The 16,353-nt window shown below is 39.1% G+C and overlaps 1 protein-coding gene across 1 annotated transcript; it reads left to right on the top strand.

The window, feature by feature from the left end:
- The first annotated feature begins 1,379 nt into the window (after positions 1 to 1,379).
- On the top strand, positions 1,380 to 2,482 carry LOC113507458. The gene has a single exon (XM_026890312.1). It carries the CDS (start codon positions 1,691 to 1,693, stop codon positions 2,459 to 2,461), a length of 771 nt encoding a protein of 256 aa, XP_026746113.1. The 5' UTR covers positions 1,380 to 1,690; the 3' UTR covers positions 2,462 to 2,482.
- Positions 2,483 to 16,353: the final 13,871 nt, after the last annotated feature.

Genomic DNA, 16,353 nt, shown 5'->3' with positions numbered 1-16,353 from the left:
GGTCATTCGGGCTTAGTCGAGCGAGTTCATACCAGCGCGAGCAGCAATCAGCTGATTGTGCGCGCGACGCAGACCGGCTTCCCGTACGGCAGGTGACACCGAGGCGAGGAGCGTGAGCCCATTCATTCTCTTTCATTTATATTGTTTTAATACCTCCAATTTTAAAGTAAATTTCATAGTGGTGATTCACAATGTCTGAAAACAAGCGTTATAAAGAATTAGTTACTAAACGAGCGTCCGCCAGAGGACAGATTACAAAGTTTAAAAAATATTTAAGTAATATTTCCAAAGAAACTGAACTAAATGATATTCAATTAACAAGTTTGAGGCTTTGTCTGTTAGGGTTGATGACTTGCAGAGTGAGATAGATGTTTTAAATCCTGAGAATATTGCGGCGGAAATTGATGAGCGTGATCACATGGAGCAGGATATAGTTATTAATATAGCCACCGCTAAAAACTTGTTAGATATACTTTCGAGCAAAAAAGAAGGCGATAATAGGCGTAGCTCCGTTCACAATGCTTCATGTTGTAACAATGAACATCATCGCAATGTAGAATTTAAGCTTCCTCAAATTCAAATCACAAAATTTAACGGTGAATATTTCCGCTGGTTAGAGTTTAGGGATACATTCGAAAGTTTAATTCATAATAATGAGCGCATCCCTGAAATAAATAAATTTCACTATCTAAATTCATATTTGCAAGGCGACGCACCCAGAATTGTTTCTAATTTTGAAGTTTCGGAAAAAAACTATGGTGAAGCTTGGAAACTACTCTGTAGCCGCTACAATAACAATAGAATATTAATTAATCACCATCTGAGTTCACTAGTACACTTAAAGCAGCTTCCACGTGAGTCAGAAAAATCGTTAAGGTATTTGGTTGATCATATTACAAAAAATTTGCGAGCTCTTGCCAGTCTTGGACAGTCAACTGATAATTGGGATGTTTTAGTTATATACATGGTTTCGGGTAAGCTGGATAATCAAACATTGCTCAAGTGGGAAGAGTATCGTAGCACTATGGTGAACGACTCCCCGACTTTAGAGCAGTTTTTTAAATTTATTACGGACCGTGCTAATGTGCTTGAGTCTACAAGTCGTAACAACAATCATAGTGATAACGTTAGTGTTCCTAGAGTGCCTAGCAATCCTCAGCGGTCAACTACAAATAATAATAATCAAATTCATCATTTTCAAAAATATAATCAAAGACATAATTCGAATAGCGTAGTTAAATCGTTTGCAACCACTAGCCATAATAAAAACAAGGCACAGCCTGGATTTTCATGCATAATTTCTGATCAACGTCATAGAATTTATGACTGCCCAACATTCAAGGCTAAAAGTATTGACGAAAGAATGAACGATGTCTTAAAGTACAAACTATGTACGAACTGTTTAAGACAGGGTCACTCTGTCAATGACTGTCGCTTAAGAAGTTGCCAGGAACCGGGTTGCACTGAGAAGCGTAACAGCTTGCTACATCGGCCGCCAGCGTTAGTAGGTCAGCTCGTCTCCGTCGAGGAGCAGGGGGAGATTGTATCCGCTTATTGTAACAAAAATACTAATCAAATTATATTATCAACTGCTGTAGTCGAGGCATTGAATCCACTTGATGGGCAAAAGATCAAGGTTCGTGCGCTTTTAGACTGCGGTAGTCAATCATCGTTTATTACTGAATCCCTTATGGTCAGATTAGCTTTAAAATCTTTTCCCATTGACACTCTAAAGGTCATTGGCATAGGAAACACGCCAAACAACAAGGTTAATGAAAGCTGTAATATTAAACTACAGTCAATCAATAGTTCATTTAATATTTCTTGTTCATGTTTGGTTCTAAAGGAGCTGACGGGGCGATTACCAAAGTTTCCCATCGACATCAGCTTATTGCAGCTTCCTAATAATATTGCGTTAGTTGACCCCATGTTTTATCAGCCAGCTTGTATAGATATATTTATAGGTGCTGATTTATTTTGGGATATTTTAGGAAACGAACAAATCTCATTAGGAATCAATAATCCAAAGCTGAGAAGTTCGCAATTAGGTTGGATAGTGTCCGGTCCCATTCAAGCAGTGACTCCTGACAAAAGGGTGCACTGTAATCATAGTGTAATTTCCAATGATAATGATAGTGTTGTCAAGCTTCTAACTAAATTCTGGGAGCTGGAAGAAATACCTGCCAAACCAATAACCAATGAAAACGAATGTGAAAGACATTTTCTCGCTCACACAACGAGAACTAATACAGGCAGATTTTGTGTGAAGTTGCCACTTAAGGATAGCGCAGACTGCTTGGGCGATACATACAAGTTAGCTAAAAAACGCTTTATAAATTTGGAAAAGAGATTAGGACGAAACCCCACGTTAAAATCAGAATACACTAATTTTTTAAAGGAAAATGTTTCGCCAGGTGCAGGGTGCATGAGGATGACAGATTATCTAAATAAATCTAAATAACAAGGTAATAGAAGTGCGAACGCCGCGTGACCTTGTCGCCACACTGGTGTCTCGGACGACACCAGCGCGCGAACTTACGCTCAGTCGCTCGCGGAACGTCGTCACAGCAAGAACCACTAAAAATGGTGTTTTGCGGCGTTTCTTAGGCTGGAAATTCATCTGCATCGTGTAATAATTTAACGGGCCTGTTGGTCTAGTGGTTAGTGACCCTGACTGCTATACCGGAGGTCGTGGGTTCGATTCCCGCCCAGGACAAATGATGTGTGATGAGCATGATCATTTGTTCTGGTGTCTGGGTGTAATTTATCTATAATATGTATGTATTTAGAAATATATAAGTAAGTTTATCAGTTGTCCGGTTACCATAACACAAGCTCTGCTTAGCTTGGGATCAGATAACCGTGTGTGAGTTGTCCCAGGATTTATTTATTATTTATTTATTAATAACATAAATAAATAGATAACATTTTGTCGGTAAGTAAATTATTGCGGTAATATTGATGTTATTGCAAAATTAAATTTCAAAACATAACCTTCATTATAAACCATATTTATATCGCACCATCCTGCATCAATTGAATTCTTTACTAATCATTGCCTCTGCAGTAAGAGACTTACAGAAATGCACCGTTGTAAAAAGAGAAATGTATAACGAAAAATAATATTTATCAATGCGATCGTATTTGTAGTGGTACGGCCGCACAAAACTGTTGGAAATAGTGATGTGGTTAAGTGCGGACAAATTATCCAAAATGAACATTGTATACGAAAAGTAACAATTTTAATAGTCGTTTGTTTTTGTGAACATATGATTGAATATATTTTTATTTCAGAATCCCGCAGAATGCAAATAAATACAAAAGACAAGTGGATGACTACCACGGGCAAACGAAATTGGTACCCTACAACTTAGGCCGAATATACACTATGAAATTAGTTGCATGCATGATAACTTGCCGCCCGCGCCCCTCTCCATTTTTACGGCTCGGACCGCGCTCGCAACTGAATGTTTCAAAAAGTACGCCTTGCGTTGCATAGCATTGAATAAAAATTACAATTTAAATTTATACAAATCTCATAAATACCTATTTTTTTATTTTGAACGTTTACTAGGCATTCGATACATGAACTGGGCTGCTTTTGTAAGACGACTAAAAAGTCACCGTATATACCAAACCAACCTACCAAGTATTTCCTAATAATATTTTTTTTGTCAACCGACAATTAGCGATTTTTTTTTTTGTAAGTAGGTACATATTATAATGTAATCCTTAGAAGAATACAACAAAAAACATTGTCACTCATAATTTCGTCTTTCATTATATTTCGGATCCGTAGTCAATCCCTAGTGTAGTTTACGTAATCACTACAACTAATGCAAAAAAATGCAATGACTGTGTGAGTTAGTGAATCCATACAACGACAAAGTCAACCTTATTAAATGATGTAACGGTTTACTCACGCGTATTTATCGGGGTAGCCCGACTAGTTTTTTATTAGTCGAACTGTTCGACTCACGATCCCGCCGCGTCTGCTCATGATTAAGGACTCCGGTTGGGTCCGAAACTAGTCGGGCTACCCCGATAAATACGCGTGAGTAAACCGTTACATCATTTAATAATGAATCAGTCTCACGATAGTTATTATAAAAATAAAGTCAACCTTATTGCAATAGATGTACGGCCTAGTGTTGTTTGCTTGGTCTTCTCGATGTTAATGTTTGCGTGATTGCGTAGTTATTTGCTGTGAATGTGTTGAAGCCCCGCCCACCGGCGACATGCGTTTCGATAGATCGCCGCGGTTTATGCCATTTCTATTACCTTGTTATTTAGATTTCTATGGTTGTCACCTTTTTTAGATGAATGCAAACTTATTCGGGTTGGTGGTCGACTCGATGCGTCGGCGCAGTCGTTTGAAAAGAAGCACCCCATTTTACTTCACGCATCTCATAGATTAACTAAGTTATACTTTAAAAGGGAACACCTAAGTCACATGCATGCGGGTCCACAGTTATTGTTGGCTGTCGTGCGTGAAACAGTGTGGCCTATTAATGGTAGGAACCTTGTAAGGCGCACCGTTAACAATTGCGCACGATGCAGGCGGCTACGCGGCATAACGTTGCAACCCAAGATGGGTAATCTGCCATCGCAACGCATTATGCCTGATTATCCTTTTTTATCCGTTGGCCTAGACTTTGCTGGACCTTTTTATATTGTAAATCGTAAGGGACGCGGTAGTCGCGTAATTAAATGTTATCTGTGTCTTTTTGTATGTTTACGGTACAAATGTATTCACCTAGAAGCTGTCAGCGATTTGTCAAAGGATGCATTCATAATGACACTTCGACGGTTTATTGGTCGTCGAGGCAAACCAGCTGAAATATTCAGCGATAACGGAGCCAACTTTGTGGCCGCCGCGAAAGAAATAGGATCATTCTTAGCGGAAACCCAGGAGCCTTTGTATCATTTTGCAAGTCAGCAGTCAATTCAATTTAAATTCATCCCAGCTTACACTCCTCATTTCGGTGGCATATGGGAAGCCGGTGTCAAATCGGCGAAGTATTTTATAAGACGCGTTATAGGCGACAGTCACTTCACATTTGAAGAGATTTCAACTTTGTTTGCACAAGTGGAGGCTATTCTCAACAGCCGCCCCTTATGTCCTCTCTCTTCCAATCCTAATGACCTCCTCCCTCTCTCGCCAGGGCACTTCATTATTGGAAGACCGTTGACTGCTCTGCCAACACCAACACTGGAGGATGTCATGGAAGGCCAGCTACGACGCTATGAACGGCTGGAAAGGACGCACCGTCATTTTTGGAAGAGATGGCAGCGGGAGTATCTGTCTGAATTGCAGCAGAGGACTAAATGGAAGGCGAGCTCATCAAAGCTCGATATCGGAGACATGGTACTCTTGGCTGACGACAACGCACCTCCACTTGCCTGGAGACTCGGCCGAGTTACTCGACTCATATCCGGCCCTGATGGAATTTCCCGAGTAGCAGACGTTCTCACCAACAGGGGCAACGTGCGGCGCTCGCTCGTACGGCTCTGCAGGCTACCCACCGCGGAGGAACTAAAGGGTTATCGAAAGCAAACTTTCAATGGCTGGGAGTATGTTCAGGCACAGAACGCCTTCAAGAAAGTTAATAGCAACTAGTTGCGCTCAGTCGTAATATCAATGTTTATTCTCATAAAAAATAAAATGTCATCGTGCGCTTGCCCTTGACACATTGTACGTGTAGCATCTAGTGTTTTAATTAAATGTATATTTGAAACATTCGGGACTTTGATTGGCACCAGTATATCCTCTAAAGATATAACACATTTGAAAAAGGTTATACACCCAATTGGTCAACAGAAATATTTAAAATTCGCAAAATATAAACTACAGCTCCAATTACTTACTTAATTGAAGATAAGATCAGAGGTCGACCAATTTTAGGAGCATTTTATGCCCAAGAGCTTCAAAAAACGAAACATCCTGATATATATTTAGTTGAGAAAGTTATTAAAAGGAAGGGCAGTAAGGTTTTTGTAAAATGGCTAGGTTTGCCTTCTACTGAAAATAGCTGGATTGATAAGTCAAATGTTTTATAAACTTAATCTGTCAAGTGTCAATCACTTTTTGATACCTATTTAGCAAGTCTTTAATCCTAGTTTTTTCAGTCTTATTATGTGTATTGGAGAGAGTAGTCTTCTCAACTGGCTTATAAATCATTTACCATTCGAATTACATTTACCAGGATACAATTATTGTGGACCTGGTACAAAATTAACTAGGCGACTCAAACGTGGAGATAAAGGTGTAAATAAATTAGACGATTATTGTAAAGAACACGATATTGCATATCAGAAATCATCAAATTTAAAGGAACGACACGAGGCAGATTTAATTTTGTACAAAATGGCGGAAAAGCGCGCTGCTGTCCCTGATTCCAATACGGGAGAAAAAATCGCAGCGCATTTAATAAGTAATGCTATGTTAGCGAAGATTAAAACGGGTTCTGGTCTAATTACACGTAATCAAAAGTCTTCAAGCAAAATTGCATCTGGAAAAGGTCTTAAAAAGAAATTTAAACATGTAATTAGTGTTGCGAAAAAACATATGAAAAAATTAAAACCGAAATGCAAAAAAGTGGCAATAGAGTTAGCAGTGGCTGCTGTCAGAAAATTAGCTGATAATTCAGCCATTAAACCTCCTCGAGTCATTGCTATACCAAAAACTGGCGGCGTTTTACCTCTTATTCCTATTTTTGCGGGTTTATCAGCCGTAGGGGCTTTAGCAGCTGGCATTGCACAGACCATAAATGAGTTTAAGATGGCTAAAAAACTATATGAAGAATCAAAGAGACAATGAAAAAATATAAGCATTTTGCATCGGGAAAGGACTACATCTTAAACCGCATAAAAATGGGCTTGGAATTTTTGTATCAAAGACAAAAAACTAATATATCGGCTACCCAACCGCGCCTTAACTATCTTAGATATCTTGAAGTATGGAAGTAGTATTCCCTATTTTAAAGGTGTCTTTATGAGAGATGAGCTCCGTGATGACCCATATAAAAAAGAATGCGGAATAATTAATTTAGATAGTTCTAAAAATCCTGGTTCTCATTGGGTAGCCTTTGCAAAATACAATGATTATGTTGAATACTTTGACAGTTACGGCAATCTTGAACCTCCTAAAGAATTCATAAAATATTCCGGTTCTAAAGTCCACTACAATTATGAAAACATACAAGGCGATCACCCTTTGAATTGTGGACATCTTTGTTTAATTTTTTTACAAAAGTTTTGGAAATAAGCATAAAATAAAATAGACAAGATCCTGCAAAAGTGTTCAGTATGCAGGCATGTCTATAACAGTGACGATCTCTGGCAATAAATCTGAATTAGAATCGTATTTTCAACCACCCCTGACTTTATCTGGAAAATATGAGTGTGGTTTGCTATACTATTCAGCGTTAAATTCAGTATCAAGTACGCATTCTAATAATACTAACACTCTGTCTATGATTAAAATTGAATGTGATTTAATATACGGTTCCTATACTAATGGATTACCAACTCATATTATTCATGAGTTTGTGTCTAATACTACAGCCGGTCAACAGTACATAGAATCGCCACAGACCGTTATTTACTTTCCGGTGAATAAAAATATAATTTCATTTATATCAATTAAAATTGTTGATCAGTTTGGTTATTGTCTTAATTCTATAGGACATAATCAACTACTTCTACTTACAATCTAAAGGACTTTAAAGAAAAAGCTCCTCTATTTATCATAGACTGTTCTAGGCAAAACGATAGTCTAAAATCAGGCCCAGTAGACGTACGATTGGAAATTGAATGTTCAGCATCAATACCGGATAATACTGCTGCATATTGTTTAATTATAAACGATCGACTTGTTGAATACAAACCTTTGAGCAACATAGTGCGCAGGTTATCATGACTGCCATTGTAGACATTCAAGGCTTTAAGACAGAAGCAAATGAATTTATAATAAAAGAGATTGCTGTATAATGTAATACACAACTGCAAGTATTTTTAATAAAGCCGCCATTCCCCTTTTACAATTTAACAAAACGAGAAAGACAGCAAGTTACATAGTTTGAGCGTAACCGGAAGATATACTAGAGTGAAGGATATATACCTTATTCAAATTTTTATAATAACTATCGTGAGACTGATTCATTATTAAATGATGTAACGGTTTACTCACGCGTATTTATCGGGGTAGCCCGACTAGTTTCGGACCCAACCGGAGTCCTTAATCATGAGCAGACGCGGCGGGATCACGAGTCGAACTGACGTCAGCGGCCGCGCGGCCGCTGACGTCAGTTCTTATTCAAATTATCAGTATTTCATTTTAGATATTTTAAGAGATAAGTGTATATATACTAAAGGTTATGAAAAAGTGTTATGGTTGAAAGGAAATTTAAATAATAACAATAATAGTGTAATTAATTTAGAAGATAAAAGTTGTCCTAATTTATAAAGCTTATATGATCGGTATAAACATTCTGAAGATTTTTACAGTTGTGTTTATCATGACTCAATATGTACTTTAAAAAATGTAATATGTTTAAAGAAATTGTGTCTTGAAAATAAACTTTTTTAATGAGATAAATATGTTATTTCAATTTCTTTTGCATTCCTACCTTTTAAAATGTTTATTAATTATCTGTAACTACCTACCATGAGAATTCATTACACTCTCGTAAGGGCGATAATTAACAAAATACAGTAAGTATAAATAAAACCTATATTATTATACTAGCGACCTGCCCCGGCTTCGCACGGGTGTAATGCTTATGTATTATACATATAAAAATTTCTTAAGAATCAGTCTATCTATTAAAAAACCGCATCAAAATCCGTTGCGTAGTTTCAAAGATTTAAGCATACAAAGGGACATAGGGATCGAGAAAGCGACTTTGTTTTATACTATGTAGTGATGAACGTTATTATAGTACGTTGGACAAAAATTAAAAAGAAAGGTAAAATATAATTTTATCTTAGAGACTATCCACGTGTAAAACTCAGAAGCGAAAGGTCGGAAATCAAACACGGAACACATTATAATCAATATATTAACAATTAAATCACAGAAAACATTACTTACGTTATTGCACGTTCGACGGCGTCAACGAAACTGGGTCTCATTCCAATTGACAATTGACGTTACATTGACATGACAGATTTGACACATGAGAAATATGACATTAGGGATGAACGAATGATTAACTGTTGGGATCGATATGCTAATCGATACCAACTTAACGTAACTTTGGATATAAAACTATAACCCTAAAACATAATGCACGTTACAGTCGGCCATCCTTCACAAAACGTGTCCTCACGTTAACTAAAATATATGTATAATTTGCTATGAAAGAAACTGTATAACACTAAGGGAATCAATACAGAATAATATACATAAATTTTTTGACATGTACTTGAGATCCTATTATATTCATAAGTTATTACTACCGTAGTGCTGTGCAACAACTCCTGGGCGGCAAGATCATATGCCTCTCATGCCCGCTACAGAACACATCACTATAGTGGTGCGGGAAGGCAGCTACTTCTTTCGCAGCAAGCCCGCTGTCACTGCGAAGTCACGCAACAACTCCTGGGCGGCAAGTTCATATGCCTCTCATGCCCGCTACGTGACCCCCGTCCTACTTATCTATAGTGGTGCGGGATGACAGCTACTTCCTTCACCATCACCACGCTACCATTGCGATGCCACGCAACAACTCCAGGGCGGCAAGTTCATATGCCTCCCATGCCCGCTGCGCGACACCCTCACTTGGTAAGTTCACATAATATATTTTATGCTGAAATCAGTAATGTAGGTACATAATGATATTGTTTATTCGTTATCAAATCACTTGATGTACCTATACATTCAAATCAATCATTTTAAACTCTTTCACTCATTTTTGCCTATCTAATTTAAATTTATGTTTTCACAATTACAATCAATAATGTAATCAACTATTTAATCAGACTATAATTATATAATGTTTTTTTTTTTTGTTGTATTCACTTTTTACCATTTATTTTAGGCCTTTGTGTATTCTATCATGATTTATTTAATAATTTAAAATTATAGAACTTATTCTTATTACCTAGTACTTTTATTTACTCAATCGAACCCCTCATTATCACTACAATCACTACTTTCATGAATGACAAGCAGCTTCATCAAAGCTCAACCATGGAAATATTTTGTCAACTGCAACGACATTTTCATATCGTTGTCCCTTCCTGGTCAACGGGGTATCCTCCACTAAATAGCGGTCATTCGGTAAAACCCTTTTAATTCTATAAGGCCCTTGACATTTTGCTTCTAGCTTTTTGGATTGACCTGGGGTAGTCACAACTGCTCTGGCTATACGTACTAGATCGCCTTCTTTATACTTTCTATTATCCTTCCTACGTTTATCAAACCTACTTTTCATAATTTGTTGATTTTTTTTAATAAGTTCACTAGCCTCAGAACGGATATTATCTAATGTCTTACTATTTGTTCCTTCGTCTATATCATCAACTATACCATTAAGTAAACCTTGAGCTGGGTTACCGACTTTCCTACCGAAAAGTAGTTCGGTTGGCGTTTTCTTAGTAATTTCGTGTACAGTCGAATTGATACCGAGCTGTACATCAGGCAATAGTTCGTCCCAAGTATTGTTGCCTTTTCCGTGAGCCATTGATCCTAGAGAAGCCAGAATCGTACGGTTGTACCGCTCGACTTGGCCATTTGCCCGGGGAGTAGCCACAGAGTTCAAGATATGCTTAGTTCCGATTGAATTTACAAATGACTTGAAGTTTTTACTGGTGAAGCTGGTGCCTCTATCAGTAATAATGCGCGTGGGACTACCAAAGTAGCTGAAGAGATTCTTAAATGCTTTAATGGTCTCTTTGGTTTCTGTGCTTTTGACGGGAGTCAGACTCACATACTTGGTGTACGCATCGACAATGACTAATATATATGCATTACGGCGTTTGCTTCGTGGGAAGGGGCCAAGATGATCCGCATGTAGTGTGTGAAATGGGATCTCGATCTTGGGTATTGGGTGGAGAAACCCTTCCTTCGCTCCTGATGGGAGTTCGTGATGGGCACACTGAAGACAAGCCCCGACGTATTTCTTTATAAATTTACGCATCTTCGGGAATCAAAATGTGACCTCACTCTTTCCAGGGTTTTCTCAAACCCGAAATGTCCAATGTCATCATGGTTAGCCTTCAGTATTTGCCATCGAACCCCACAGGGTACCAACCACCTCAACGTCCCATCACCAAGGATGCGGAACACCCGGCCATTTTTGATTTTGTATTCTCTATAAACATCCGCAATCTTAGGGGTTTCAGGATCCTCTAGGATGTCCTTAATACGCCTAACTTCTTCATCGGATGACTGCACTGTAGCGATCCAATCGTCGGAGCCCACTGAGAGAATGTCAAGTGTATGCACAGTCTCGGCACACTCACCTTCGATAGGGCCTCTGCTGAGTGCATCCACGTGAGACATTCTCTCTCCTGGACGGTATTCAATGTCGCAATCGAACTCCAAGAATTGAATCCACTACCTAGATATCCGGGGAACTAAGTCTCTCTTGGTGAATGTAGACCGGAAAGCGTTACAGTCCGTAACAATAGCAAATTTAATTCCGATGAGGTAAGTGCGAAACTTACTGAGTGTACTAACGACTGCCAACGTCTCCAGTTCAAACGAATGGAGTTTCATTTCTTCTATGGTCGTCTGTCTGCTAAAGTACGCTACTGGGCGCCACGGGTCATCTCCAGTTCTTTGGAGCAATATCCCCGCTACTCCAAATTTGCTGGCGTCCGTGTGAACTTGTGTTTGTGCACCATGGTTATAAAGGGCTAGTACGGGTCTAGTGATTAAACAGCTCTTGAGGGTTTCAAAGGCATCAGTCTCCGTGGTTCCCTATTTCCACTGCACGTCCCTTCTCAGGAGATTTGTCAAGGGCCTAGCTATCATCGCAAATCCCTTGACAAACCTCGTAAAGAAACTGGCTAGGCCAATGAACCGCCTAACTTCGTGCTGATTTCGAGGTTCAGGAAACTTAGCGACAGCCTCAACCTTTTGAATCCCTGGTCTAACACCGGTTCCATCTATTTGAAAGCCAAGGAACTCCCGGAAGAAACTACACTTCTCTAATTTTAAAGTAAGCCCAGCCTGTTTAAGGAGGTTCAAAACCTCTTCAAGTCGTAATAATCCCTCTTCGAAATCTTTGGATTAAGATGTCATCCATATATATAATGACATAACCGGCTTTGGATTTACTTAAGATTTTATGAATTGCACGTTGAAAGACTGCAGGGGCATTTGCCAACCCAAAAGGCATACGAGTGTACTCGTACTGGCCATCGGGTGTGACGAATGCCGTCTTTTCACGAGATTGCTCCGCTAACGGTATCTGATGATATCCCGATGCCAAATCTAAAGATGTGAACAAGCAACTTCCCGATAGTTGGTCCAGCAAATCCTCTATCCGAGGCAGCGGGTAATGGTCTCGTTTGGTGCGACTATTTAGGGCCCTATACTCGACACAAAGCCGTTTTTCTCCTGACTTCTTCTGTACCAGCACTATGGGGCTAGCATACGGGGAGCTTGATTCACGAATAATACCATGGGTCATCATGTCACTCACCATATCTCGAACCAATTTACGCTCTGAGTATGGTAAGCGATAAGGCCTATAGACAACAGGAGTCGTATCGTTGAGGCATATTTCCATCTCGGTCACGGTTGTCAATCCTAGATCGTGCATACCATTGGAAAAACAAGATTTATATTTAGCTAACAACTCGGTAAATTGTTGGACTTGTATATCAGTTAATTGTTGGCAATATTTAATAGTTGCGATTTCAGAATTACTTTCATCCTTGGATACTCCGTAAATAGATATATCAGATTCAATAAAGCGTTCTCTAGTGATGAGCGTATCCTTCGCGATTATTACCGGTGTACCACCAATATTTTGCAGTAACAATCGGCAAGTGCCGTCAATTATGTGGTACTCCCCTGGCAAGAGATAATATTCGTTGCCTTCACTGCCCCTAACAGTACCATATACATAAACGTTTCCACTGAGATTATTAGGAGATTTGACAGAGACACATCTCATCTGGCCTATACCTATTTCTGCGTCGCTTTCGGACGAAAGAGGTACTTTAATTGGTGGCTCCTTATAAACACATTCAAACTTGAGGTCCGTAGTTCTCTTTGTGATTTGTACGTGAGGCCTTTCAGTAAAACTGTGCCCAAGTAATACACTATAGCTGATTAATGCGTCATCTACTATAAATACCTCAATATCCTTTTCCAGAATACCCTGAACTTCAATATCTACTCTAGTACTAACTCTAGGTAAGTATGGGATATTTCCTAACCAGCGTAAGAAAGGACCGTCAACATTTTTCCATTGTAACCCTATCATTTTAGCGTCACTCTCGCGTATAACTGTCGCTTCACTACCTAGATCCACTAAACAATCAATAGGACTCCCGTTGACCTTTATGATTAATTTGTATTTGTCACTAGACTCGTTTTGAAGTGAAACCTTAAGGACACTCTTGTCTTTCTTACTCAAACTGTTGATCCTTAATTTTATTAGTACAATTAGTAGACGTGTGGCCCATAAGGTTGCACTTCGTACATTTAATTATTGGTTTTGGGCATTTAAAACTCGGATGCCCTATCTCCCGACAATTAAAGCAGGTCATAGTGTTCGGTTTACGACTGTTTTTGTTCAATGTAGTATCTCCAGAATTGTTAGTACTATTCGGTAAGCGGGTGTCACGATTATTACGTCCTTTGGACTCTATCTGTTCTCGCGAAAAGGGCTTAATAGTTTTGAAAAGTTCATGTATCTCCTCAGGTTTTTCAAATTTAGCCGCTTGGGCCCCTACTCTAACACTTCTATCATCAATTCCATGGACAAGACAGTCCACTGCTTGTTTATCAAAGATCTTACAGCGATTGAGAAGGTTTATTTTCGCGAAATAATAAACTTCCAAAGATTCTCCGGGTCGTGCTCTCCTATTAAGCATTTCCATTAGTAAATCTGCGTAGTTCTCGGTTGCCGGGAAGGAATCTTTGAGCATTACTTTCCATTCGCTCCACGTATGCTTTATAGAAGGCAACCCTTGATACCACGTACGAGCATGTCCAGTAAGCTTAGGCAGGACATAGTGAATTTTCTGTTTTTCATTCCAACTGTAAATTTCGGCACATTCCTCAATTTTGTCAAGCCATGCGTCAATAGTTTGTTCTTTGGATAGTGGGTCAAATTCTGGTACGACATTATTGAGGCTAGAAAGGAATTCACGATCCCCTGACCTACCTTTCAACACATTTAAAAACTCCTCGAAAAATTCTGAGGGTTCTGGTCTAGGTTTCTTAGGGCTAGGTTTATTGTCCGTATTCGACTGGGAATTCAAATGAACATGTAAATTCGATGTACTTCGCTTGCCTGTTGTAGGGCTCCGATATAGATCGCGCGATGTTTGTCTGCGATGAACCTGGTCCTCTAATAACTTCAGTCGTTTCCTCGTCTCAGACAGCTCTCGTTCCGCTTCACGCAATGGTGTGCGATGATCTCCACGATGGGACTGACCACGACGAGAATTGCGACTTCGGCTTCGCGTCTCTCGGCAACGCGAACGCCGATGGCTGTGTCGGCCGTGACACTGGCTGCGGCTGCGGCTACGTCTGCTACCATGCCTACTACCATGTCTGGTACGGCTGCGCGATGCTCGACCACTTCGCATCTCGTGGTCCGAATTGTAGCACGGTGTAGTCAGCCTCTTTGGTTTATTCGCTCCACATTTGTCGCTCATTATCTGAAACTTACAGGTTCTGACCTTAGACTCTAGTTAGTGAATGCCTAAACTATAGGTTACTGTGTAAATTAGGAAGAATTATTGAAGAAAGAAGAAAACAATATTTTTAAGACTGGTCGTGAATAATATTAAATAATAATGGTGGGTCCACATAAAAATGAATTTAAATCCGATTTCATCCACTACATCTATTGCCAAAATTCAAATTAAACCTTATAAAGAGCTTGCGGTCATATATTCTGTTGAGTTGTATTCATATTTTGACAAAATATTACGCTTGCAACACATGGTCAATATGGCGATTTTAACACAATCTAAGTAAAAATAAAAATATATTTGCATCCATCTAATCTTTACTCGGAAATTAAAATTACACATTCAAATACACACATTGTTTAGAATTACTATAGATTTCGACAATATTTAACAGAACTTTATCATGACAATGGCCGCACCATATTGTTTTCTCACTATTATGGCGCGTAGGTTGTTTATGCAAAAACTGTTCGTTTTCACACAAATCCCACTTCTGAGATGTAAAACTCAGAAGGGAAAGGTTAGAAATCAAACACGGAACACATTATAATCAATATATTAACAATTAAATCACAGAAAACATTACTTACGTTATTGCACGTTCGACGGCGTCAACGAAACTGGGTCTCATTCCAATTGACAATTGACGTTACATTGACATGACAGATTTGACACATGAGAAATATGACATTAGGGATGAACGAATGATTGACTGTTGGGATCGATATGCTAATCGATACCAACTTAACGTAACTTTGGATATAAAACTATAACCCTAAAACATAATGCATGTTACACACGCAAAAATAAAATGAACAAAATGTTATTAAATGTATAATCACCAAACAATAGATTTAATTCCACACAGTTGCTGTGCTGTTAGGGTTTACGTTATTTTATTTCAAACGGATGTTCAACTGGTAACAGTGTTCCCGGTTATATTCCATGACACTGTTGTTCAAAGACAAATTAAGTGTTTGAGTGTTTCAGTTCAGAAAATGATGATAATAATTTTATGATCAGTACTACACAGACAATAAATATTTACCATCGATGCAATTAGATTACTATACACATTGTGTTAATTAATTCTCGATTGTAAAATTGGGGTTTCTGTATCACGAAGCTCGAGCGACGCGACGGCGCGAGAGCGAGTGATACAGAAGCTCCAATTTTACCCTACTTGTGCCATATGTCACCATGGCCTCTAGATTGTACGCGCCACAGTCCCGAGTGCTTTAGTCTTGTAGCAGCCACCGCTGCCTCTTGTTGTATGAAGAGGTCTAGCGGCGGCAGTCCAAGCAACACTTCCAGAGCCGCTTTTGGTGTTGTTCTTATGCATCCCGTGACAGCACAGTATGCTAGTCTCTGGAAGCTTTTTAGTTTGTCAATGGCGGTACTTAGTTTGGTTCTGGGCCACCAGACTACCGCTCCATATGTAATGATTGGCCTGATTACGGCTGTGTA

This window comes from Trichoplusia ni, unplaced genomic scaffold, assembly GCF_003590095.1.
Source record: "Trichoplusia ni isolate ovarian cell line Hi5 unplaced genomic scaffold, tn1 tig00002160, whole genome shotgun sequence".
In the NCBI taxonomy this organism is placed as follows: Eukaryota; Metazoa; Arthropoda; class Insecta; order Lepidoptera; family Noctuidae; genus Trichoplusia; species Trichoplusia ni.
The sequence above is the reverse complement of the archived record's forward strand: the minus strand, read 5'-3'. Positions and strand labels throughout refer to the sequence as shown.